The sequence below is a fragment of the Chrysoperla carnea genome, chromosome 2 (genome assembly GCF_905475395.1).
Source record: "Chrysoperla carnea chromosome 2, inChrCarn1.1, whole genome shotgun sequence".
Classification (NCBI taxonomy): domain Eukaryota; kingdom Metazoa; phylum Arthropoda; class Insecta; order Neuroptera; family Chrysopidae; genus Chrysoperla; species Chrysoperla carnea.
The window spans coordinates 86,058,903-86,086,065 of NC_058338.1; the positions used below are offsets into that span (position 1 = coordinate 86,058,903).

General features: G+C 28.2%; 1 protein-coding gene across 1 annotated transcript in view; it reads left to right on the forward strand.

The window, feature by feature from the left end:
• The first annotated feature begins 230 nt into the window (after positions 1-230).
• LOC123293007 (cadherin-99C) overlaps positions 231-27,163 on the forward strand; it is a 182,991-nt gene continuing 156,058 nt past the window's right edge. The window contains exons 1-2 of the mRNA XM_044873722.1: positions 231-281; positions 3,503-3,575. Of these exons, the coding sequence (XP_044729657.1) occupies positions 231-281; positions 3,503-3,575 (124 nt within the window). The remainder of the gene's footprint in view (positions 282-3,502; positions 3,576-27,163) is intronic.

Here is a 27,163-nt window from a genome sequence, read left to right on the forward strand (position 1 = left end):
AAAATTAATTTTCTTTTAGTCGATTGTGTTTATGATGTATTAACAATTTAATGTGATTTGACTATTCTTGAAATTTCTCTTTATACAAAAAAATTGTCTGAGAATTTAATGTTTGAAAATAAAAATTATTTTTTTATATAGTTTGAATGGAATTTATTATGGAGAAAATTTTATATAATTAATTGATCTAGTTAGTATCTTTGCCTTAAGCCACGCCTAGAAATAGAAATATGTCTACAGATCAAGTAGTTTATTACAAAGTACTTTTAGCTTTAGCATTGGTGTTGAATATCAAATTACAAATAATATGAATTGTTTTTGTTTGTAGGTTATTATTGTTATTATTAAATCAATAAATATTAATTTTTTTCTTTTTTCATTCAATTGAATATTTTAAATTCCAATAATCATTCCTTTAAAGTTATCCATAATATGCTAACAATAAATTGTATTATCTAATTGGGTTGAATTGTAAAATTTTATTCCGGTTTACTTTTAATTTCAGGATCTCATTTTACTTTTAATTTACAAAGAAATTACTTAAGTGCTAAGTAACATTTTTAAAGAAATAATTAGTTATTACTTGGGGAAGAACATTTACATTAGCTAATTAGTTTTCATGTCAAGGTAGTTCTCTCGTGAAATAGAAGAAAAAGTAACTTTAGCAACAGTTATCAGGCCCATACTGGTTGGCAATATCACAATACTTCTGGTCCTATTGAATATTGTTACAGTACTCATGCTAGCATAAATACTATGGTACCTGTCTCTATACCATACGAGCAGTGTAGTTAGCACCATACATTTCTTACTGTGGAGTTGGAGCCAAAAAACTCCAGTATATAAACGAATTTTGACCCAAATAATATAAAAATCGTGTTAATTTAACGACTGGGCGAATAGCAGTAAAGATATCGTCAGAAATCGATCTGAAATAACGTTTTTCTCGAAAACTTTTCCCCCAATTGTCAAATGAACTTTGAATTTTTTGAGTCAGATTTACGTTAAAATCTGAGTTTTATCGAATTCGGAATCAACAAATTTGTCATGATTTTTCTGGCTCCAATTTGAATAAAACTGACTATAAAAGGTTATTTTGAGCAAAAACAAAAAATGCATATAGTTCTTGACAAATCGTCCAAAATAACAAACCAACAGCGATTTTTTAATCGATTTCTTTATACAAGACTGAAACAAGCTTTAAAGGAATGAGATAGTATAATTTATATAAAAATTAATTGCCTGAAAATTATTTAATTAATTTGAAGAAAATCAAGTAACCTTAATGTTGAAACACCTTTGATTATTAATAAATATTCAATAATAATAAATAAAAAAACTAAGCTAACTAATAAAATGACCATTCTGTTTACTACTGATAACATCAAAATTTTGTCGTTTTTTTTTATTTTATTCAATATATTATTTATGATAATTATTTTGATAACTTAATTTAAAGAACTTAATGTTGTATACACATATAATTATATTAATGGGTTGAGATAAAAATTTATTTAAAGTATTACAAGGTGTTATTTTAATAAAAAAAACGTTTTTGTAAAAAAATGGGTATAAAAACCTCAACCGACTTCTGTATACAGGAATAAACGAAATGCCAAAATAATGCCAACCTCTTCTAAGTTAGGTTAAGTTATATTAGCTGTACACGAAGGACAGACTTAGGCTATAGATCCCATTGTGATACCATATATGTGTTTTACCACCACCGTTCCGCTGATAATTTCATTTATCAGCTCCTCAATTTCAGAAGCGGAGTACAAATCCTTCATGCATATTCCATGCACTACACCAGCCCATCACAACTATTAATTAAATTAATTTTGTTGCGACGACGGGAATCGAACCCGCTACCATAATTATACCGCGGACGGAATTGGTTACGCCTAAACAAACTGAGTCAATAGGGCGACTATTGTAACCCTATTGAATATTAAATTTTTATACCAGCTTTTCCACTTTTCAAAGGTTAGTATTTTGTGTATTTTGTAGGCCTCAAACTTTCCAATACTATGTCCTGCGATAAAATTCATTCCCTAAGGATCGTATTAGTTAGAGCTGATATGCGTTAAAGGGATCTAAATTTTTTATACCCCAAATATGAAATAAATCATAGTATTTGTTAAATTCTGGTATAGTTGTGCATAAAATAACTTAAGTAAATAGTGCATTTCCGTCTGCCCATTTCTGTCCGACAACAGAATAACTCAAAAACGAAAAGATATATCTAGTTGTAATATTAATATTTATTTTGCGTACTTAGGACTTAAAAGAGTTTAAGGTCACAAATGATAAACAAAGGGACATTGGTCCCTTCATGTGGAAGAAACAAGGCCCGTAGAGCACATTTGTAAATCGTAAAAACAAAAATTTAAACGTAGAAACTGTTTCTTATAAAAAAGGGAAACAACTTTTTTTGAAATTTTTTTTTATATCTATGTTTTCCACAGTAAGGGTGCAAACTAACAAAACATTCAGTTTTCATTTTCTCAAAAATTATAAAAGTTTGACAGCTGATTTATTTGTAGGCAACTTAAAGAAGTGGGCCTATTGATTTAAATTTCATACGAAGCCCATCTGATAATATTAGTAGGACGAATTTTCGAGGAATAATTTTTTTTTGTTTAAAAATTCGTTTCACGAAATATAGAATATTTTTGGGAAAAATGACCCCGAATCTATCCCACATTAATGTTTTTTTTTAAGCTTATTTAACTCAATTGTTTATTTTCACTTGTTTTGTTAAATTAATTCACTTCTCAGTTAGCAAGAAGAGAAGAAAACGACAAAACGTGCAATAAAGCTCATTAGTGTAAGAAAAGCTCTTTAGTGTATTGAAATATGAAATCATTATCTTTTTAATGGCCATTTTTAGTTGATTTTGATCACAGCCCATCCAAAAATGGGTTGTCTTCGTATTTGCACTGTATATTCGGTTATGGTCTACACTGATTAAGAGATAAAAACTTGACGTAATACGGAAATGATTTATTCAAATGAATTGATTTCATTTAATTTTGGTTTTATAATTTTAAATTGTAAGGAACAGCACCCACTTTTGCATATGAAAACATCAATTTCAAGGCTATATTCTGAACATATCAATAAGGTTATTTGCGTTGTCTATAAAAATATGACTCATTTTTCATTGTGAATTAACATAGATTCTTAAAGCAATTGTTTTAGTAAATTCTCAAAAAAAAATATGAAAGACATGTTTCATTTTAATCGGATTTCTTCTTTCGATAGCAGATAAGTTGTATGTCAAAACTATTGATTGTCGCGACGGAATATAAATATAGGTAATATGAGTTCTATTCGAAGACATTTTTAAGAGAAGTTTTTGTAAATGAAATTTAAGGTTCGTTTCATAATTGATTACTGAAACAAATTAGAAATTTAAATGTAAAAATTAATAAATTTAAAAAAACAACACGAAATTAATAAAATAAGTTATTAATAAACATTTTATTTTCATTTTCAGATTGGAACAAAATTTCCAACGATATGTTGTTGTCTACTATTACTATGCGTAAATTCGAGCTTAGCTAAAAATGGTAAGTTTTTTTACTGTCACGCTTATTATGATTAATTATATGCTAATTAGATTCAAAAAAATTTTATTACCGCACCTTGCGTTCCGTTTGTATAATCACAAAACTATTTTTATTCACACAGATTTTAATCAAAAAGTAATATAAAAATAGTTTATGAATTTATAATATTAATAAATAATAATTTTTATTTTAGTTTTGAGAACATTCTGATATTTAAAAAAAACGTTTTATTGAATGATTAATAAAGTTAACGATTACCTTGTCAAAATGCTTACAATGTATTTAATATTTAAAAATAAATTTATCCCTTAGCTTGGCAATGTGTTGTTTGTACAGCTCGTCAAATGAAAATTTTTGTGTTTTTCATGGGTACCATTTTCGATAATTTCGGGATATTTTTTGGTATGACCGAAAACTGTTTATGCCATCTTGGACTGTATGGTAGTTTTATCTTCTGTGTTAATTAGTAATTTTTTAAAGAAAGAAATGAGAACATTTCTTCGACGTTGAAAGTAGAAATTACTGGAAATGTCCCTTAGTACTAATAATGTCTTTGACATTATAACAATTTTCACAATACTTAGACTTCCGAACATCAGTGTACTTTAATTTATATTCATATCAAATAGTTTGTAAATACTATTAACTTAAAAAAATGTAGTCGTGAAAAAAAATAAAAATTATTTTGAGTGATTGATTAGGCATTTGGCAAGAATTATTTAAATAATTTCTTGTTGTCTGGGTACTTAAGTTACACACAAATGTAACATATTTGAACCAGTAAGTCTAAGTATTTTTATTAACTATTGATACAATACCTAGATTCATTCATATTACATAGTGTTTTTCATAGCGAATTTTCATTCTTATAAAACAACCCAGTTGTTTTATTTCTTTTTTTTAATAAATTTGATAAAAATACCATGGGAAAGAAAGACGAAAAATACTATTTTTTTGGAATTATGGTTCTTTATCGTGCGTTCAACGGGTGGGGGCTAGACAAAAAAAAGTATCCGACCGTTACTTTTTTTATAGTTAATTATCTTGAAATATTAAAATTATTCTCAATGAGGCCATAATTCTAATCCTGTGGAAGGTTATCAGTTCAAAACTGATACACGTCAATAGATTTTCTCTTAAATTCTACTTCTCTTCTGTTATATAAAGGCTTTTTGACTACTGTCAGGTTTGATTAATGTTCAGCGATGTGTTGCAAACAAACTGAAACTAATCTAAAGTCTGCCGAACTTTGAAAATCGTCTCACTTTCACTCATATTTAGAAATAGAAATTAAGACATCATCTTTCTAAAGAGGTTTCATAAGTTTGACGGTTAATTGTGTGTGTCTGTCTGTCTGTCCGTGGCATAGTAGTGCCTAAGCGGATGTTCTGATTTTGATTTTTTTGTTTCGTTTGAGATAATTTAATGGAGAATGTTGTTAGCATTGTTTCAATTGCGAGTTTACGGTTCCATACCCGAAAAATTTATCGGGGTTTGTTTTTAGTTTAGTAAATTTTGCTTGTATTGACTAGCCTTACTCCTACGAAACATTCAACAGTTGTTAAAGTGAATTAATAACAAAAATATTATAAACGTATCTTAAAACTTTTAAATAAAGTCAAATAGGCGCCACAATTTACGTATAGTTCAAGGATTTTTGCTCACAATATACTTACTTTTGTATATTCAAAATATATTAAAAAATATACATAAAATAAATTTTGATAGTTCGCTATCAATTGCCTAACCACATCGAATGACTGTTGTTACCTTAACTGTGGCTATGATCATTGTAGATACTACGTTTGACTGTATTATTATTATACTGTTGATAGTCGTGTGTAGTTCAATGGCTATTGTTTAAACACCGTGTATTTAAACAATGATTCTATAATTCAACTGTGATCAACTGTCCTAGTAAGCAAAAAAGGAGAGCTAGAGTTTACGGATAAAAAAAGATTGTTTTAAGCTATGCTTTATCTTCATGAAAAGAAAATTTAAAAGATGAAATTAAGTTATAAGCGATTTCCAAAATTCCTAACTGTTAACAAAAACTTTAATTAAGTCATCACAAAACAATGAATTTGTTCTACAGTTTAAGGATAAGCAAAGATTAAGATTGATTTAAACTATACTTTATTTTCACGAGATAAAAATTTAAATGATGTAGTAAAGTTATAAGTGAGTTCCGAAATTTCTAACTGTTAACAAAAACATTAAATCATTCCAACTCTATGCACAACTTCACATTTCACCCGGTTACTATGTTGCCCAATTAAGGCTTGTAAATTTTTGCTTGTAAAAAAACGAATATACTTTAGCAGGATATAAAAATATTAAAGTATTTATTTATCACAAGCTAAAATTGAAGTATATATCTTTACCCTATTGCTGAACTTATGCTTAAAAAATGTTCAGTTTATAAACAAGCAATCATATTCTTAATATTGCTTCTTATACAAGTAGTAAAGAATCTCGTTACTCTTGTCCATAATGCACTAAATTAGAGGAGATATTTTTTTATTTATACAGGTTTAGTATCACGTTCTGAATGTAAATGCTCACAATTCATACATATTTGTAAGACGGAGGGCGGAAGTTCCGCCAAATAGAAAATAAAGCCTAAATCTTCTTCAGCATATGCATTATCCCTTTAAACGGCAATGTCCTTTATTCTAGATATTTTTTTATTAAATAATGTTTTTTGTCATCACCTACGGTTTACGACTTAAATGAATATTACGATTTATTTATTGACTTTTTGACCGATATCTATTATAATAATTGTTTAAAAAAAACAATACTAAAAGCTAAACTTTTAAATCTACAAATCTACTCAGTACGTGATACTCAACTTTCTTAAATAAAAAAAATAACTCCAGTAATTTAATGCAAGAAAAAAATATCTATAGTCTCTATTATTCAACTGACAATCATTTTCATTTATTTAGCATTAATGTCATCATTATACGGTGAAAACAAAGTTAAAATCGTTATAAACCAACCAAGTCTTGGGTCGTTAAGCCCAGACTGGCGCTGTTTCGATTTTTTTTCGGTTTTAATCGGTTTCCTATATCAATATTTTTTGTTTTTTGTTTACTTTTTTGAGCAATAGTAAAAAAGAAAAATTTCACTGTGAAATACCTCGTCCCAGAAATGACGCAGAATTTATCTAGACCATATACAAGAGTTCTTTTGTCATCAAAGATGAATTCTAAAAAATGCAAATTATTTTGAATATAATTTTAAAGCACCTTGTATTAAAATTCATATAATGTATAATATAAATAAATACATATTATATATTCAAACTATATAATTTCAAATCAAAATGCATAATAGGGCGCTACAAAATGACAGTAACCATTTATTTTGTTGTCTGTGTAAGTCTAAAAGTACTTATACTTTTGATTTAACTATTTGATAAATATTCATTATTATATTATTTTTCTTTTACATTCATTTAAAACAAAAAAAGTTCTCCTTAATATAGTTCAAGTCCACATGGCAGTAACAAACACGCCTTAAAATAACTATAAGAACCTAATAAATTGTAATTTTTTACAATGTAAGGTTCATTTACAATAATAACAAACATTTTTTCAGAGGTAAGCCAATTTTCTCAACAGGTGCTCATTTATATAATTCGAAAATATTCAATTACCCTCCAATAGTCCTTTTATTCTTATAAATGGTCCGAAAAATGAGCCGAGACTCTGATCTGTACCTCACAAGCAACAATTCTTAAACTCCGTCTAAAAAAACATTTCTAGCCTCCTCCTAGATAGTTTTTTTTTTCATCCCAATTTTGAATATAACAATCTATTAAATTGTTTTTCCTAAAACCGGAGCGCTATTTATGCAACTCGATTTAAATCGACATCAGGACAAAGGCTTATTGTATTCTTGTTGTAACTTTTGCATAATAGCTAGTCTCGCCAGAAAATATTATGTAAATATTTTGACCCTAATATATATCAAGGTACACTAAGTTTAGTCTCAAGTTTGTCTAAAAATATTGATGCTCCGAACAAAATTTTGGTGTTTATAAAATCACCTAATTTGTCCATTTCCGGTTATCCGTCTGCCTGTCTAACAGTTTGCCCGCCTGTGACATGATAACTAAAAAACGAAAAGAAATATCAAGCTGAAATTAGTGTGCTCGGGATGAAAAAAGTGTGGCTAAGTTCCTAGATGAGCAATATATGTCAAGTGGGTCTTATAAACCGGATCCTACGGGCCCATCTTGTAAGCCGTTAGGGATAGAACCAAAGTTATAGCGTGAAATATGTTTCTCAAAAAAATAAAACTTATGTTTGAAATATTTTTTCGTAAACGTCATTGTTTATCCTTGAGAGCGCAAATTATGGTGTCCATTTTCACAAAAACTATACAAGATAGAGAATTGAAGTTTGCAGGTAGTTTCAACTAATGGTCTTGTGAAATGGCATCCGAAAGGCCATCATAATCGTGTGGATTTTTTAAACTCTTCTAAGTTGTTAAAAAAAAAAATAATGCAACCACTGATATTCGACATTTTCTATACAGGGTATTTCAACAATTAACTCAGTCGATTGCTTTTTTTTCTTTCAGTTTTGCATGTTTTATCCATAGTATAAAAATGTCGTCAATATTCAACTTGCTTAACTAAAGACTAATCATTCAAAGGAAAATAATAGGAGTAGACAAACAATAGTTTTTTTGAGGGATTCTTACAATTCATGTGAAAGTCTTCCTGACCAATTTTTTCGGGCTAGGAACTGATCTATTAGTAGTTTTATCGTATATGTTACAGTCACGGCTATTACCTATAATATAATAAAATAAATGTACTTCTGATTGACTGACTACCTGTACGTACGTACGTATAGAACCATGCACTGAATTAAAATCATTCATTTGGTTAAGGCTAAACTGTCTATTTGGGATACTATTGATTTCAATCAATATAATATTTATTATTATATTTTTATGCACTGCATCATTATTCAACATTTTTGTGTAGGACTGACTGTATTCTTATATATAGGTGATAAATTTATCAATTTTAATAATTGTCATCTACACGCATCAATATATCTTTGTCTTTTGCAAAAATGTCATCGCGTTTTTATTATTTCAATTTATAATGAAAAATATATTTAGTGTCAATATTTTTCTTTTCCCAAACATACAGGTTGTTCTATAATTGACTTAAGATGAAAAAATAAAGAAGACAAGTGAATACAAACAATTGACTGAGTTAATTGTTGAAATACCATGCATAGTCAGTGTTGATTTCTTTATCACATTACACACACAAACATGTGACACATACATAACTGATAATCAAGTATAGTACATATTATAAATTTCCGCCTAATTGGCGCCCTCACGGGTAAACAGTGATGTTTAAAAAAGTTGTTTAATTTTTCATAAGGAACATTTTTTACGTTTAAGCTTTTGTTCTATCTCTAACGGTTTACAAGATGGGTCCTACGGACCCAAGACCCAATTGACTTATGATGCTCCTTTACGAACTTGACCTCCCTTTTTACGTTCTGAGTACACTGTAAAAATTTCAGCTCGGTATATTTTTTCGTTTTTGAGTTATCGTGTCCACAGACGGACGAACGGACGGACGGACGGACGGACAACCGAAAAAGGACTAATTAGGTGATTTTCTGAACAGCTATGACAAAATTTTTTTCCTAGCATCATTATTTTTAAGCGGTACAAACTTGGGACTAAACTTAATATACTATGTATATTTCATATTTGCATGGTATAAAAATGGTTTCTACCAAATTTGGAACTAAAGGCCTAAATTACGAGATGACATTTTGGATTTTAATCCAAAAATGAATTTTATTTGATTTTAATGACGTCATAGAGGATAAAAAATCTTTTTTTTTTATGTCTTGAATCAATCAAAGAATTATTTTCCGCCAATCAAAAAAGTGTATACAGCCGCCTTAACATAAAATTTATTTAAAATTACTTGATAAATCAGCATATTAACAATATTTTTGTTATATACTTTTGAATATACCTGTGGATCCTTTTAAACTGTAAAATGTATGATTCATGAATGTAGAAGATATTTTGTTATCGTAAAGTTTATTTAAAATAACTTAATAACTAATTTAATTTTTGATCAATGATTATTTTTGAATAATTTTAATAAAGAATATTGAAAATTCAATTTTGCCGCAGTCAACTTCTTAGGCTTTTACATATCATATATTTGCTTAAAAGAAATACTCTAAATCAAAGAAATGGGAATAATAACATTCCCACCATTGGTATATATAATATCAAGTAAATTTAAATATTTGATATTTCTTTTTTTCTCATATTGTAATCGATTGATTACAAAATTAGAAAGAAATATTTCACTAGAAATCCACAGTTGTTTGTTTCTATTTTTTATTAAATCTTCACTAAATCTTCTCATGAATAATGCACAAAAATGAATATTTTAAAATCAATTTATGACAAATTAATCTGTTTAATCAAATTTAAATAATAATAGTATCTTCTGTAAACTTTTACCTACTCACAAAGATAGAATATGTTATAAAAATAAACAAACATAATAAACATAATTATTGTGCATGATTAAGTGAAACTTGTTGAAAAATAAATGATAAAAGTTTTTTGAGAAAATAATCAATACTGAATATCACTAGAGAAATTCATCTCTTTAAACTTAATCTCCTAAATGTACATTTTTTATTTATATTTAGAATTATTTTAATTTACAGTTCGGTTACAGTTATTGAGTTTTTGCGCAATAGTCTCTCAGAAACTACTATTTTAATCGATATATGCGCACGATTTTGTATTTTTTGGGTGTCTTTTTCAATAAAGGTTAATTTTAAAGAACTCCTTTTGATTTTTATTTTAAAAATTGGGAATAATCGAATAAATCGACCCCCTATTTTCGGATATATTGTCTGTTATTGCTGAGCAAAAACCTTTCTATCTGGGATTTTATTCAATGTCTCAAAAGAGCCTTGTTTAGTCGTTAAATTCATATAATTTTCCAAAGTCAAAAATACCTTATGTAAGTTTACCTTATGTATTTTAACTAAACCGATTACAAAATTTCTTTTAAAATTTTGTGTAATTTTTAAAGCGGTAAGTACAAAAAATTCGGAAAAACGTGAAAATTTTTATCTTGCAATTTAGATGAAAACCAGACTCTAGAGGTATTTAAACATAAAATATCATTCAATCGGGTTCATTTTATGATGAAATTATTTATTTTTAAGATAATGCTGATTTGGATATATGAAAGGATATCACTCATCGCACTTTGCACAAACTAAGGAATTATACATACAATAATGTATTTGATAATTTTATATTTAAACATATTATTAATATGCAATAGATATTTATAGTTCAAGACCCAGTCGTCATATTTGACTGTAATTTAAAATTTCACACCCGGAATTCTTTCAGAAGACCTGCAAAATTTTAATATCGTAACCAGTTCTCAATTAATCATCGCTTTCAGTGAGCCGAAAAAAAAACACTCAAACCAAATTTTGTTAGTTATCCGTCATCCAGCCCCTACATGTCAAACTTTTGAAAATGCTTTTATTAGCTTCGTACGTATGTAAGTATGTTAGTATGTTGGATTGTTAGTATGTTAGTATGTAACGGAAATATATAAATATATTTATATGCGCTCCCGCCACATTTAAAAAAAAAACTTCAAACACAAAATAAATAATAATTTAAAAAAAAACTAAAAAACACGCTTTTGTATAGAGCTCAACTAAAAGATAGAAAATAATGCCTTTCAATTTAAAAAAAAACCATTTTATCCTAAGAATGTGTGGGGTGCTTTTTAAGATATTTTATAATGGCTTAATTTCTACCTTTTCTTTTTTAATATCTGTCTATAAAATATTTACAATAATTGAAATTTAGCACCCCACGCTTTTTTATGATAAAATGATTTTATTGATTAAGAGAAATTATTGTCTACCTATAGTTCAGCTAGTTATAAAAGCGTGTTTTTTAGTTGTTTTTTAAACTATCAGTTTTAATATTAGAGGTCCTCCGACTGTAATGACGATTTTACTTATAATGACAATTTCAGATGATAAAAATTATCTTGATTCATACGTTTTGGAGCAAGATTTTGTAGTCGTCGTGGTTTTATTTTTTGAACTTTATTCTATTTTCAACTTGAAAAAACAGACCTCTGAATAACTTTAAAATACTTCAACTGGCCCTAAACGTATTAATAATAAACGATTGATATTTTACTATACATACACAAGTAAAGTCAATACTGTAATTTAGATTTCATGTTTTTTTGTATTATGTTCCTTTTGTATATATGTTCAATGTAAAATGTGTTTTTATTTTTATTTTCTAGAAGTTATTTTTTTCTTTCTTTATAAAATAAAATATTCAGCATCATAAGTAGTTTTTAGAAAGTTATTTACAATATTGATTGAAAAGAAGAAATATTTTTGTTTTTATCATGTTATTATGCTGCATGTTTGTATGTATGAATGTATGTAATCTCTTGGACATAACTTGGACATTTTTTTAAATTAATCGATGTAGAGTTTTTCTAATACATTGACATATGTGGATGAAATATAAACTTTTAAGTAATTTCCAGCATGGAATTTGCAGGTCCTATGCTAAAGCTATTGTAAGAACTTATTTTTAAATTGAAGAACCTAATAAGGCTTACTATTAAATCTCAAAGTTTCAAAAATATTGACGGTTTCAAACCCGACATAATTACGCCCACAAAATAATAAATATATGAAATGGTTTATTTTGTATTTTTTCTAAAAACAGTTCTTTCAGCTCTCCTACTTTTTTTCAATTTTGAAAGTATTTTTTAATATCGTAGAAAATGGCTGGGAGGACAATGCGTTTTACATGATTTAAACAGGGGATATCGCGAACTTTGCCTGATTATCTTGCGATCTAAATTTAAAAATTTTGCAGTTTTTATTTTAAAAGTTTTACAAGCTTCCGAAAGTAAAACCATAGGAATCAAAATATCATCTTTATTGTAACTCATCATAATTCTTCAGTGCAATACTCATTCAAGGGGCGTTTTTCACCATTTTTTCAAAAAATTCCATTTTTTTACCTCATAAAGAATTGATATTTTATTGCGTAAAATAAATTTTTTTTTTTATTAAAATTTTAATAAACAAGTGAAAACGCACAATTGACGGAATTAATTGTTGAAATACCATGCATAGACAGTGTTGATTACTCGATCACATTACACATACATGTCACACAAACGTAACTGATATCCCCATATAATACATACTATACAATTTACGCCTAATTTGCGCCCTCACGGGTAAACAGTGATGTTTAAGAAAAAATGTTTGAAACAAAAGTTGTTTATTTTTTGATAAGGAAGATTTTTTACATTTCAACTTTTGTTGCTCATTTACGATCTTGACCTCACTTTTTACGTCCTGAGTACCCTGTAAAAATTTCAGGTTGATATCTTTTTCCGTTTTTGAGTTATCGTGTTGGCAGACAGACGGACAGACGGACAGACAACCGAAAATGGACTAATTAGGTGATTTTATAAACACCTATACCAAAATTTTTTTCATAGCATTAATATTTTTATGCCTTACCAACTTGGGACTAAACTTAGTATACCTTGCATATTACATATATGCATGGTATAAAAATTCTTTTTAAGGAGAAATTTTTTATAGTTCTAAAAAGTAAAAAAGAATTTTTCCAATGCATGACTCATACTTGACTATTTGTAAAATCTTGAGGCACCCCGAAACATCCTTGAAATTTTATATTAAGCGCATCCAGCTTTTACAAATAGCCAAGTATTGGATTAAGAGCCAGGACGAAGAAATTCTTAAATTTACTAAAGCTGATCATTTGACGATTGGCTATAGGAGTTGTGCACACCCACATACAACAGTCAGTCAAGAAAGCGGTAGAACAGTTATCACATATATGCTATCAAATCGTATTAAAATGCATTTACTAAAGTTGAAAATTGTTATACAGATTGTAAATTGCATATAAATAACAGTTATGTTAGTCAGACAATTAATTGTTAGAACAGAGCTGGTCAGTCAGCTCTAATGTGTGTAGATACAATAAATAAATAACATGCAATTTATTTATTATACTTTTAAATTTTTATGTATTAATTGTACATTAACCATAAATAAATTGGTCGGTCAATCATATTTTGGAACAACTCCCGTTAGTTATATAATTGACAGTCGTTTATTATCCGAGTTAAAAATTATACTAACTAAATTATACTAAATAATTTCTTACCGTTAATAATGTCAGGAATAACGTTGGCATAATTTCATTCATGTAAATTTCTTTTACTAAAAATAAAATAAAGATAGTGAAAGTTTTTCTTGAAATACAACAACCATTTCCACTGCAGTTGAAAAACAGTAGACATATTTTAAAAAAGATAGATAGATAAAAACAATCTCATTCATATAAAATGATATTTGTAAATAGATGTTTGACAAGTTGATATCAAATACATACCTTAAATGTGACAATTATATTGAATACATAATTATCAATTATCTATCTGTAATCATAAAATATAAAATATTTAATTCACTTTTTAAAATTTATATATTTTAATGTAAAACAAGTTAAATATTTTTGTTTGGTACTTTGTTTTGTTTGCCGATGTTTTCCTGAATATTTTTTATTACATATGTTGTCAAAATTGTAATTCATATTCCCCAAAGTATACTTCTTATTTATAGATACAGAATAGGTAATGGAGATTAAAAAGTAAGCCGATTAATGTAAACCGGTGCGATTTACAAATTTATTTTCCCTACTGTGTAGTAGACCGGTATGAAACTCGACAATTGTGTCAGTAGGCCGATCAATAGGTTATATTATTCTATGACCGATCTGTGGCGGTAGCTCTCTTGACCTCTTTTTAACCGGAATTTGTGTAAGGAGTGTTGTGAGTTTAACGTGTCTATGTTTTTCTGTGGCATGGTAGTTCTTAAACGGATGAACCGATTTAGATTTTTTAATTTTTTTAAAGATGATTTGATGGAGTGTTCGTAGCTATGTTTCAAGAAAGTTTAGGGCTCCGTACCTGATAACAACTAGAATAGAGGCGATGATCACCAAACGGCTGAGCAGGTTTTCTTGAAGCATAGCTTAGAATACTCGCGATCAAATTATTCTTCAAAAAAAAAAAATCAAAACCAGTCAATCTGTTTAATAGCTATGGTGCTATAGAAGTATGGACGAAACGATCATATCTTATTTTGTTTCAGGGATTTTTTTAATTGATAATTTAATAATATAACATAAAAAAATTGTGCTACACTTGATTAAACTTTTTGTTTGAACGAATCTCAATGATACGCCTTGCACAGGAAAAACCTCCCTCTGTATCAAGAGACGTCAGAAAGTTCATACACCGTTTTATTTTGGGTCAAATCCGTCAGATTTTCTGAAAAATAGTTCAAGCTGATGTATTTTTATAAGAAACATTTCTATAATGTAAAATTATAGTAATGTATCGTTAATTTATTCGAAGAGAGTGGTCTATTTAACAGTAATGTTAAGGATATACATTTTCCGTAAAAAATTTCAAATATAGATTGGAAATTTATCGTATTCTTGAATGCTACAAAGTAATATTAGAGTATTCTTTTCATTTCCTTTCTATCATTATCTAATATTGGATATGATATTGATTAAGAATTGGCCTGCAGACCGTACGATCTAACCCTATTCGATTATGTTCTTTGGACATATGTAAAGTCACTTGTCTATGCTGAAAAATGTGTGAAATTTAGACAATTAGATTACGCGGCTGGCACCTGATCCAAATCATACGCAAGCATTAATGACATAAAAATATCTTCCTCAAAAAGCTAGTTTCATTGATATTAAAAAAAAAATTTTCTTTGTTAAATTCAAAGTTGTGAACCTCTAAATAAAATAACTTTTATTAAAAAATTTATACTTTAATCGCTTTTTCTAAATGCCAATATAAAATATATGAATAATTCAAACTATATAGTACATAATAATTATATTTACAAATTTAATGTTAACAGCTACAAAATGCAAAGAATTTCTGACGATGATTCAAACAACATCAAGAGTACATTATTGAATGCTTCTGGTATTGCATTCTTATAAAAGTTTACTTATTTATTGTTGTTTTTATAATGTTTCTGTTGTTTGTAAACATCAAAGCTATCAGCAAATGAACTTTAAAATTGGTTCTTTATATCGAATTTGAATTTGTTTGTTATAGTTCGGCCTAATTTAACGACGATACTGCAAGTAAATGAAAAAAATTCAATACCACGTTAACAACAAAGGGTCAAAATCTGTTTTTTGCTGATTTACAGAAAATAATCAACGATTTCTCTCGCATTCTCTTCGTTTTTCCTGAACTTGAAATAAAAATTTAAGTTAAAAAATCTTTTAAAAAAAGGTTCTCATCACTATTTTAATAATATCTAGAATTCAAGTGTGAAAGAGACATATGCATCGAAGGCTCCGTATACAATGTTTCAGTCAATTAACTGACACTCAGTGCACGATATACATACAGAATTTGTATTTGCCTGTGTGATTTGTCTCAAATAGCTCAATCTGTAACTTAAAGTTTTGTTAAAAGATGTTTTTAAACCCGACGCAAAAAATGTAGGTGATAAAAGTTTCATGTGTATAGGTTTGACGTGTTTCTGTTAGTCTGTCAGTCGTGTTGTCATGTTTAACATGTCTTACCTTTGTATGTGTGTGTCTATCTGTAGCATCGTAGCTAATAAACGAATGAAAGGGTTTTGATTTAATTTTTTTTTTAATGGTAACAATTCATCTAAAATGTTTTTAACTATGTTTCAAGAAAATCGGTTTAGTTTGGAGAGATTCTCAGGAAGAATACCACATTTTGTGACTTTTTACTGCCGCATAAATAATTATAGTTGCATAGATTTTCTATTTTATCGAGGGCTTTTAAAATTTTGTAAAGGACTCCGCACGTATAGATAGGAAAATGGCTTTCTTTGGAACTTTTTCAAACCGAATCCAAAATGTTCTTTGGATCGTTCTGATCAAAAACTTTCAGGACCACTACATTTTCTAACAAGTAGTTTTCGAGCTACGGGGTTGGATAGCAAAGCTACAAATTATATTATAGTTACAGTATATAACTACCGTATAATATACGTATAATATATGTGTAACTTTAACCAACAGTAGCTTACTTCTTAAAGAAATTTTGTGGCCGTAAGAGCTTTTGATCAGAGCGATCCGAAGAACATTTTCGAGGCGGTTTGAAAAAGTTTCACTGTTTATTCTACTTTCTTCTCTCAAGCCTCTTTAAAATTAAAAAAATATACCATAATTTTTTTCTTTCTCTATGATGCGAGTTAACTGATTTGTATAAAATTATCAAATTTCGATATCTTCACAAACCTTAGAAACGATTTTTAAACGATTTTGATACTGAATAGTAAAAACCGTAACATGGTAATAATTATGCGCACTGAAATGTAAATCGGAAAAATTGTACACATTAGGTTTTTATTAATAAATATAAAAAATAAACAATTGCCTCGTTTTTAAATATCACCTCTAGAGATAGTTTAGATAGAAGGAAGTACATTCCATCACACCTTTAATTATATTTATTTGTGTAACGTTGTTGTAAATACTTTGATGTTTGTACCTTAGCTAAAGTTAGTTAAGCTATAAAGTAAGTGTACTTACTTACATTATATTGTATTGATGCAGCCACAAATAACTCTTATAGTAAGTCCATCATTGTTGTAAAGCTATCTATACTTGACATGTTGAAGTGTAAGAACTACATAATAGATACTTTCTTTATCAATAGACTATGTGCATATGTAGTAGATGTGCATAGATTGAGATAGTTATTTACAATTAAAATGAATATCTTGGAAAATGTTTGAAGGCAACCTCTGTATATCCTAGTGCTGAACATTTCACCTACGGGCATTTTGGTCTTCATCAAATTGATTTGCGAGAAATTTATTATCTCATATCATTCCTGGTCATTTTGACCCTGTACGACCCCTCTTAAATATTTAAGTACCTGGATGACTGAGCTTTGCTTGGTATTTTTTTTGTTAAAAAGACGAAAATTTTATCACTTATATTAGAACCGTTTGAAATGTCTCCACACATATACCAATTCGAATGTCGCGGTAATGTTCTGTATTTCATTATCGACGATATACGCTATTGTTAATCAGCTATTGTTCAACCAAAACTAATAAAGCCACATGGACTTCACATTATACAATACGTACGAAGCCAACAACGTACAATGGATATACTCGCCAACAGGTGTCAGGAAGAGTCATATTATGCAGTTGATGTTTCAGTTTTTGCCGAAAACACGGATAAAACGACATTTTCTAAAAATGAAAACTAGCTTAATTAGTTTTCCGCCCAAAATACTCCAAGAGGGCCATTTCCAAGATTGGGGCCATTTCCAAGATTGTTGATATATACAAGAAACAAAAATGCACAAACCCAGGTAGCCTTCTAAGACAATTAGACACGGATTTTTTCCTTCCGTTATTTCTTTATTTCAAGAACGTTGTACGAGTTAGCCATCCCTTTAATTGGATCAAGCTGTCACAAATCTTCAAATTTTTGGGATCTTGTGTTAATCCTGTGCTTGGAATACACAGGTGTTTTACGTAACCATGCCTCCAAGGAGGTTGAGTTAACACGAGTTTAGGGGTTTTTCGGACCTTGCTTCAGTCTTCTGATTGAAATCCGCATGCATTTATGGATAATGAAATCTCCTGGCATTCGAGTTCATCATTGCTGTTACGGATTTTGCATATCTTTTCGGAGAGCAATTTTTCTGAGGGTAGATTACTCAAAACGATTACAGAATTAAGTTCTGAGAATGAAATGATCATGGGATGATTTTCCGAAGATTGAATGATATTGAAATTGAATTTTTCCGCATATTGAAATTTCGAGAACGAAATAACCGAGACAAAATTATGAGGATGTAATTTAAGAGGCTGACTCAACCAGAGGCCCTATTGCTACTGTGATAATTAATATTTAATTGCTTGGGTGATTTAGTAATCTTAATGAGGTTAAAATTTTTATTTGTTAGAAGAAAATTATGAAACTCTAAGTGCAGTAAAGAAAGAAACCTTCAAAACTCGAACGTCTTAAAATGCCCGCTCAAAAATGTTACCACCTTTTGAATGAATACTTTTCCAATTTATTTGAAATATACTATTTTAACCTTTGTTATCGTATAGTTAAAATTATCAGTTATATAAATAAATATACTTAATATAACGTTACGATAAGTAAAGTCGTTAAGTTACAATGTAAACCTTGTTATTTTCTTATCATTGAATAAGTTTTTCTTATCAGACAATGAACTTGATTCTATATCAAATATTAACAACATATTCTATGAATTATTTTTAAAAAACAGTATAAAATACCTATAGTTGAAATTTATTGACTATTCGAAATTGACAAGTGGATAATTATGCCCTTATATTCTAGTCTAGATTCAATTATGTAAAAACTATAATGCTATAGTTTGAAAATCATTACTTTGAAAACAATGTTTACAAGATTTAGATATGTATCGTAAAAACACGTACCTATGAGACAGAATAAGATCTAGACAGAATCAAAGACCTATATGGAATATTTTTAATCATGTTTTCTTTAATGTATTATCTACAGTAAGTTCGATATCAAACTTATCACTTCCTATAACATTCATTACCTACTCAAGGCAATAAGTTTTGGAAGTTTTTAATTAGTAATAGGAAAAAATCTGTTGACAAATCTTTTTTTGTTAGGACTATTAGTAGGGCTTACATTACACAGTGAATATAGACAAGCCAAATAGGAGTTGAACGCGTAGCACAAGGTTTGTGACTGGGATAGAACCCTCATTTTTCGACAACAGACTAATTTTTTGTATTTTTGCTCCATTTTTTGTATATTTTTCGAAAGTTTTGTTTAAAATGCTATAAAAACAAAAAGTTTTAACAAGGTAGTTACAAAGTTAATTAAATGTATTATTATTTCGAAGTTTAATTAATCAGTGCCAAACTTTTACATAAAACTAAACAAATTCAATACAGCTGTATTTTGTGGGATATTTACTCAGGCGTTGAAATTTGTAGACAGTCATTGCAATCGAGGCCTTGGAAGCAAAAAGAGGATAGCGTAGGAAGAAGATAGTTTATCGAATTGCTCAGAATCACAATCTGGCAAAAATTAAAACATTATACTATTATTATTTTTACTATTCTTCACTACATATTATAAAACAAAGTCGTTTTTTCTGTCCCTATGTCCCTATGTCCCTATGTACGCTTAAATCTTTGAAACTACGCAACGGATTTTGATGCGTAGTTTCGTATGCATCCATATTATAATAGAGTAAGGGGTTGAAATAGGGGTTGAAAGGGATATGCTTCAAAAACTAAAAAAGTTGTGCATCGATTAAGCTCAAATATTGACACGATATACAACCAGCTTCAAAGATCTATTTTTTAAGATCTATTTAGATCGTTTTTATCTACTTTTAACCTTCGGAGGGTAGAAAGGTGTAGCGAGAAAGTGGGAAGGAATTATCGAATATTTACAAATATACCTAAGTGGGGTATCAAATAAAAGAGCATGACGTGTACATTACAAAACTGTTATCCAACGCAAGGAAATGTGGAGGGAGGGGTGCAAGTGGGGATGTTGCCCAGCAAAGCGGGTAGTTCACAGCAAGTTTACAATATTTTAATAATAATTTATGAAAGCAGTACGAATGAATGATGTTATTTGACTTAATAAATAAACAATATTACACACTTAGCACTAATGTTTGTTTTTAAAATGATGATTTAATATTCATAAAATGAAATTGATAAATAATCAAATCAAATCGATTATACATATATTATTCTGTTATGCTAGTACAGAATATATAATATACAATTTTGATTTTTATCTCTATGAATGAACAAACATTAAATATTTGTGTTTACAAGATTTTTTTTTACAATGCGTTCAACACAAAAAACACAGTTCTTTATTTTTAAATTACATGTTTTGCATATTTTTAATATTAAATATCTGTACTGAATATTTGTGTATTGACCACACCAAAAAGTAAAATCGTGGCAAAGATTTATTGATTAGATCATCATGCAATGATTGCTTGAAATAGATTATTTTGAATCATATCGTGATCTCATAATAAAATCTGTTGTTTTTTCAAAAATCCCAGACTTTCAAGGGAATTGCTCGATTATTTAAATAAATAAATGACTTTAAAAATAGGCATATTTAACATGGGTTTTATGGCAAAACGGTAGATGGATGATATATTTTCAAAGCTCTCTCCAAAACTAGAAGGTGGGAATTAAAAAAAAATTATTTAAATTAAAGTTAAAACCTTAATAAATTACTGAAAACAAAAAAAAAAACCGTTGTACCCGACTAATTAAGGATGTATGAGCACAAAATATCGAAAATTGCAAATTTTGTTTAATTATTTTGCTTTCGATATTTCGAAAACCAAGGCGGATTTCGAAAAATTTTATTCTTATTTTTCGTCTACATTCATGAAGTTATAATAAAACGCATCATCAAAGTTCAATAGAAGGTACAAATAAATTCAACCACAAGTCTAAACTTGCTTTGGCGCTTGTATTATCTATCTGAAAGTAAAAAAGATAAGATTATCATTCGTTTAATAAAATTATTAAATTACTATATTGTTATCAAAACTTGATATGTGCTCAAATTTTCATGTTAATGGGACGTCTAGAATTTGGTGAAACTTACATTCATACATACATACAGGTCAAGTTAATAAAAAACAGTTAAAAATTGTAGAACTATTTTAAAATTCACCTTCTTAAAAAATTTTATAGACTTCAAGCAAAATATGACAATTAAAACCAAAGTAAAATTTATTTTTTATAAAAAATAATTTATTTTTAAAATAAAAACTATGAATAAACATTCATAAAACTTACGCTTTAATGTTTTTCCACTTTCAAACAAGTAGTTTAGACATTTATTAAGCAATTTAATTGTGTAAGTAATAAAAAAAAAAAGTAATAACAGTATGTAAAGAAGATGATACTCACATTATTTACGTCCAATACACCTTAGTAAAGTACATTTACAAATAAAACAAACAATTAAATAGATAAAAAGTTTTCTTATACGGAGTGCTACCTATAAAATGGTAGTTACCTATAAAAATATTACCTATAAAATGGTAAGAAATTGACAAAGAAAGTAAATTGTACATAAATACGTCATCAAAATAATAAAATTTACCTCTCTATATCACAGGAAGGTGTAACCAATTCCGTCCGCGGTATGCAAGTTCGATTCCTGCCGTCGCAACAAAATTAAGTTAAATAATAGTTGTGATAGGCTGGTGTAGTGCATGGGATATGCATGAAGGAGGTGCATTCAGCCTCTGAAATTTATTAGCACAACGGGCTCTATAGACTAGAGTTTTCTTCGTGGACAGCCAATATACCCTAACCTAATCTATATCACAGGCATACTTTATCCAATTTAACAAATTCAGCAACTTCAATTTTGTATCTTATTTTTCTAAATTTGGTTTAATTTTATACATCGGCATAGAATGTGTTGCCTTACATGTGGTTTATTTATGCTTTGATGAACAATTATTTTTCTTCTACTGAAATTTTCTTAAGTGGGCCATTCTCTTTTAAGTGACTCGAAAAATTTTTATTCTAGGAGCTTAAGTTTTTATATCTGTTTTACGATTCTATTAAAATAACAAATTACAAAAATTGTCTTGACTGATCAAGCGATCTAGAACAAGTCCTTTCGGAGATAAAACGATTGATACCCAGGGATTTCTTAAGGTATGTTTATCCATGACAATGTTTTGTGATATCCAGTCGTTTTGTTTAATTTATTCAATCAAAAATTGTGGTCTAAAAAACTTTTTCTACATTTTCAGTGAACCTCTCTGTTTAGAAGAATTTTTAACATAAAATCAAATTATAAATAAAATATATAAAAAAATAAAAATTTTTAGTTAATTATTATCATTATTGTCTTGTTATTATCAACATTGTGTTTTTATGATTCTAATCATTAAATATATCTTTTTTATAATTTCTTAATTGTATTTCTATTGATATATTACTACAACGGTAAGCAAGTAATCTCTTTCAGAATCAGTCATCGAACTCATGAAAATGATATTAAATTAATTACACAGATAAAGTCATAAAATAGCTTCCAATTTACCGTTGCTAGAAATATGTTAAACCATTATCGCTCGTCATCATTGATAAATACACATATAGAAATTCTTATATGGATAAAGGTATTTCTAGAGACTAAAACTAGTTTTGCACGAAATTGTGCAAATACTTCATTTTCAACGAAATAAAAATGTGAAAATAATTGTAGAAGCATTGGCCGCCTCTGTTAGCATCTATAAATTTTCAAAGTTGTCGATATTTGACACGTAAAGGAAAGGAATCCACTCTATTAAGAAGGCATTTTAGAATTTATTGTTATTTATGTTTTCTTCCAAGGAGGTCGATAAATTTTATTTATTTTCCATACTTCAATTATTAGTTTAAGCTCTATTCATTGATAACTAAATAAGCCGATGAAGTTGAATTAGCCTGCACATCCAATTCATTAATAGCTATACTATTCTTAGCCCGCCCGCTTAGTCTGTTATGCCCATTCGCAAGCTTAGCCCGCCCACTAAACACAAATTTTACTACTATCACTTGGACAGTCCTTCAGCTTTTGCTCTAGCTGAAGCCCGAGGCAATGAAGCTCGCAGCGCTCGCATATAGCTCTAATAAATAGATACTACTTCAATACTATTCAAACGCCTGTTCACAATTCTAGATAAAAATAGTGGGAGCGCAGATAAATACATAGATAGGTAAGCACATATTAAGGTAATAATATAATGAACTATTTATGTGCGTTTCGACCATTTGTTGCATTTAATATTTTGTCTTAAATTTTCTAATGTTCCGCCCAATTTTGTCAATTTTTTCTTTCATTAAAACCTTCTCCTGCCAATAATTAACACAAGAAAAAAGAATTAGCGAAATTGTTCCATTTGTTCCTGTTCGTGTGACCAGGAGAAATGGGGGTTCATTTTCAGATATATAGATATGAGAATAGATAGTTTGAATTAGAATTGATAGTTTGAACGAATTGTAAATATTTCCACGTAATTGACCGGAAGAATAAATTTGAGTCCTCATTTTTTCCCTTTTGCCATGGAAGGGCCGAAAACTATTTGACTTTTGACTAACCCCAGAAAAAATTTACGAGAGTAGACTCTGCTTTCATAACATATCGAAAAATTCAAATTCTAAAAAAAGGAAATTATTATTTAAAATGAAAGAAAAGCAGTTCTTTATTTAATTTTCATTTCTACTTCCACACTTTATGCATCAATTTACAATTTTCTATCATAGAAGTTATTTAGGAATTTTCTATCATAGAAGTTATTTAATTTCGGAAATTAAAAATGAATATTTTAGTGTGTATAACCATGTAGGAACCTCGGAAATATTTCTTCATTTTTGCAGTTAAAACTGACATATTTTTCAACTTTCCTCCGGTTCCAAACTTTGACCAGATATCTGTTTAGGATCTATAAGGCATTAAAAAATTTTCCATATTTTGTCGTACATTTTCAAATTTGATTTAAAGGATGAATAATAACAGAAAAATTTTTACAAATACACTTAACTTTAATTTTGATATACAACAGCAATAAGAAAACATCTTTCTGAGTACCACTATTAATTTTTATAAAAAACAGAAACATTTTTATGATTGTTAGATATACGTAAATGATATGTCATTACAAAATACAAGTCAATCTTACTTAACTTATAATGCTATGTAAATGGTTAAAAATAAAACTGATTTTGATTTCATGACTTAACTCTATGATTAAGATGTTTTTATTATTTTTATTATCAAGCCATAAAACGACAGATAACATGATGCTTTAAAATAAACCTACAAAATCATAAAATTTTAACAATAAATAATTCAAATACATACAAAATACTGATTTTTGATGCATTTTTAAAATTTGTAATAAATTAGAAGATGAAATGAATGCCACCACGATAAAAATATATTTCATGAAAACACGAATGCTTTAGGCAATATTGACGAATTATATCATTCATTCAGAGAAGTTTGTCAATTTATAATTGAAACATTGTAGTTTAAAATGTTTATTAAATAAATATTTATTAAATTTGGCGTTTTTAGAACTCGAACTCGATCGAAATACTTTGGTACTTATCTGTAAACTACTTTTATTGATTGGTTTGGAGTGAAGGAAGTGCAAAAATAGAATTTGTTATCCAGATAGTGTAACGTGTGGCACTGATTTTAAGCGAAATGTGTATTTTTGTAGCAGATATTATCAACTTAAAAATTTAATGAAACGTCTGACATAAGATCAGTTCTGATCGATTTATTTGTGGAATCGTAGCTCCTAAACGGATGAGCCCAATTTGATTTTTTTTTTTTTAAAGGTTATTTGATCGATAGTGTTTACATATCCGATAGAAGATATCCTTTTTCTTACCTGTTGTTATCGGGTACGGAATCTTAAGCTTGCACCTGAAACATAGATAAGTACACTCTCCATCATGTTACCTTTCAAATAAAAAAAATCGGATCATCCGCTTAGAAACTACGACGCCACAAACACGTTAAACTTAAAGCACCACGGATGTACCTTTTATCTATTCGGCGAGAACTATTTGCACAAATTTTCAAAAAGTGTTCTTTTTTCAAAAATTTTCCTTTATTTAATTCAAAGAATATTATGTTGTTTATTCTCCTCGCCAAATAAAGTTTTTTTTGTTAAAAACTGTGTTTCCAATTTTTTATTTTATTTGTAAACACATTTTTATCGCAAATATTTTAATTATTTTCCAATTAGTAACCTATCTCTTATTTCAAAAAAAAAAAAAATCTTCTAAAACCGGACTGCGAATATTCTCAAATACAAATATATTCACGTTAAATTATTTCTTTTAATGATTTTAATATCATATTCTACAATTTACATTTAAGATTTTTATCAATAAATGGTTTGTTTACCAATAAACTAACTTAAAGTCTAATTAAATATGCAATTTATTTAAAACGTTTTTTTCGCATTCTACATAAAATTTAAAATAATTTATTAATTAAAAACAACTTGTTTGGCTTGTCGATAAAGGTTTTTCCCAATTTTATCATATATTCAAATAAAAAAGGCGTTAAATCGTTTGTTTTCGTCAATTGTTTGTTTTCACTTGTTTTACGTTAAAATGATTTTTTTGAATTTAAATAAATTTTTCTCTACCTTTTCGTTCAGCTAATTACAAAAGCGTATTTTTAGTTTTTTTTATTTTAAGTTTTAAATTTCGTTTAAAACTTGTGTCATACTTTTTAGCTCATATTTCAACAACTTTAAAAAAAATATATATATATTTTTACATTTATAAGTTTTATTTAACATGGATTTAACAGACACGGAACAAACTATAAGACACTTGACAAACACGATTAATAATTTATTTGTTAAATTATTATAAAGTCCATCTGTTTGAGTTTTACAAACTCCAGCATGTCTACATTGTCTTGTGCTAAATAAATTAATATTGAATGATAAATATATTCTTTTTCATACAATCATTTATTATAATATCTAAGTATTTGATTTCTATTTTTAATAATATTAACGATTATCTAATCATTTATATACATATTATATTGAAAGTTAATTATAATAAATGTATGACGTAATTAATTAAATGTAATTTTTTTTACCTGGTTGTCAATAAATAAACATCAAAGCAGTATTAGAAAGACTAGGTTTTTGTTGTGAAAAATAATTTACAAATAGTTTCATTTTTAGTTTGTCTAATTTTTAATCAATTGCTGTATATTCGTGTAATCCGATAATTCAACCTAGTAAAAAAAACTAAAAGAATGTCTTTATAGATCACAAGATGAATGAAAGATTTTCATTTTCTCACTTTCGCTTCGAAGTAGCCTAAAATTTTTTTCGTTATTCTAAAAATTAATAGAATAACAGGCTTTTTACGAAAGAGCTTGTGGACAATATTTTTTGTGGGTCGAACGATATCCAATTTCACAGTTTCGATTGATCTCTTCTTACAAGGAGAAAACCCACATTTCCATGTTTTTAAAATCATATCTTTATTTCAACTCTATTTAAAAGCAATAATTTAAGGAAAGTGTTAAGGAACAGGAAGCGAGGTATTCAATGTGGCCTCAGAGAGTAGTTTTTGATCTTGCAAATAGCATATGTGTGCTAGCGCAACGTTTCAGAGACATCAAGCCCAAACTGCTAAGCTATGAAAAAAGGGGGTCTCAAAATAAACGCTTGTAATACGTTTTTCGGTGACAGGAAGATTTATCGAGACTCTAAGCATATTGACACACCTTGAAAGTGATATAACAGAAGAGGGTGCTGTTAAAGAGAATTCAAAAGCAGGGATCAAGAAAGC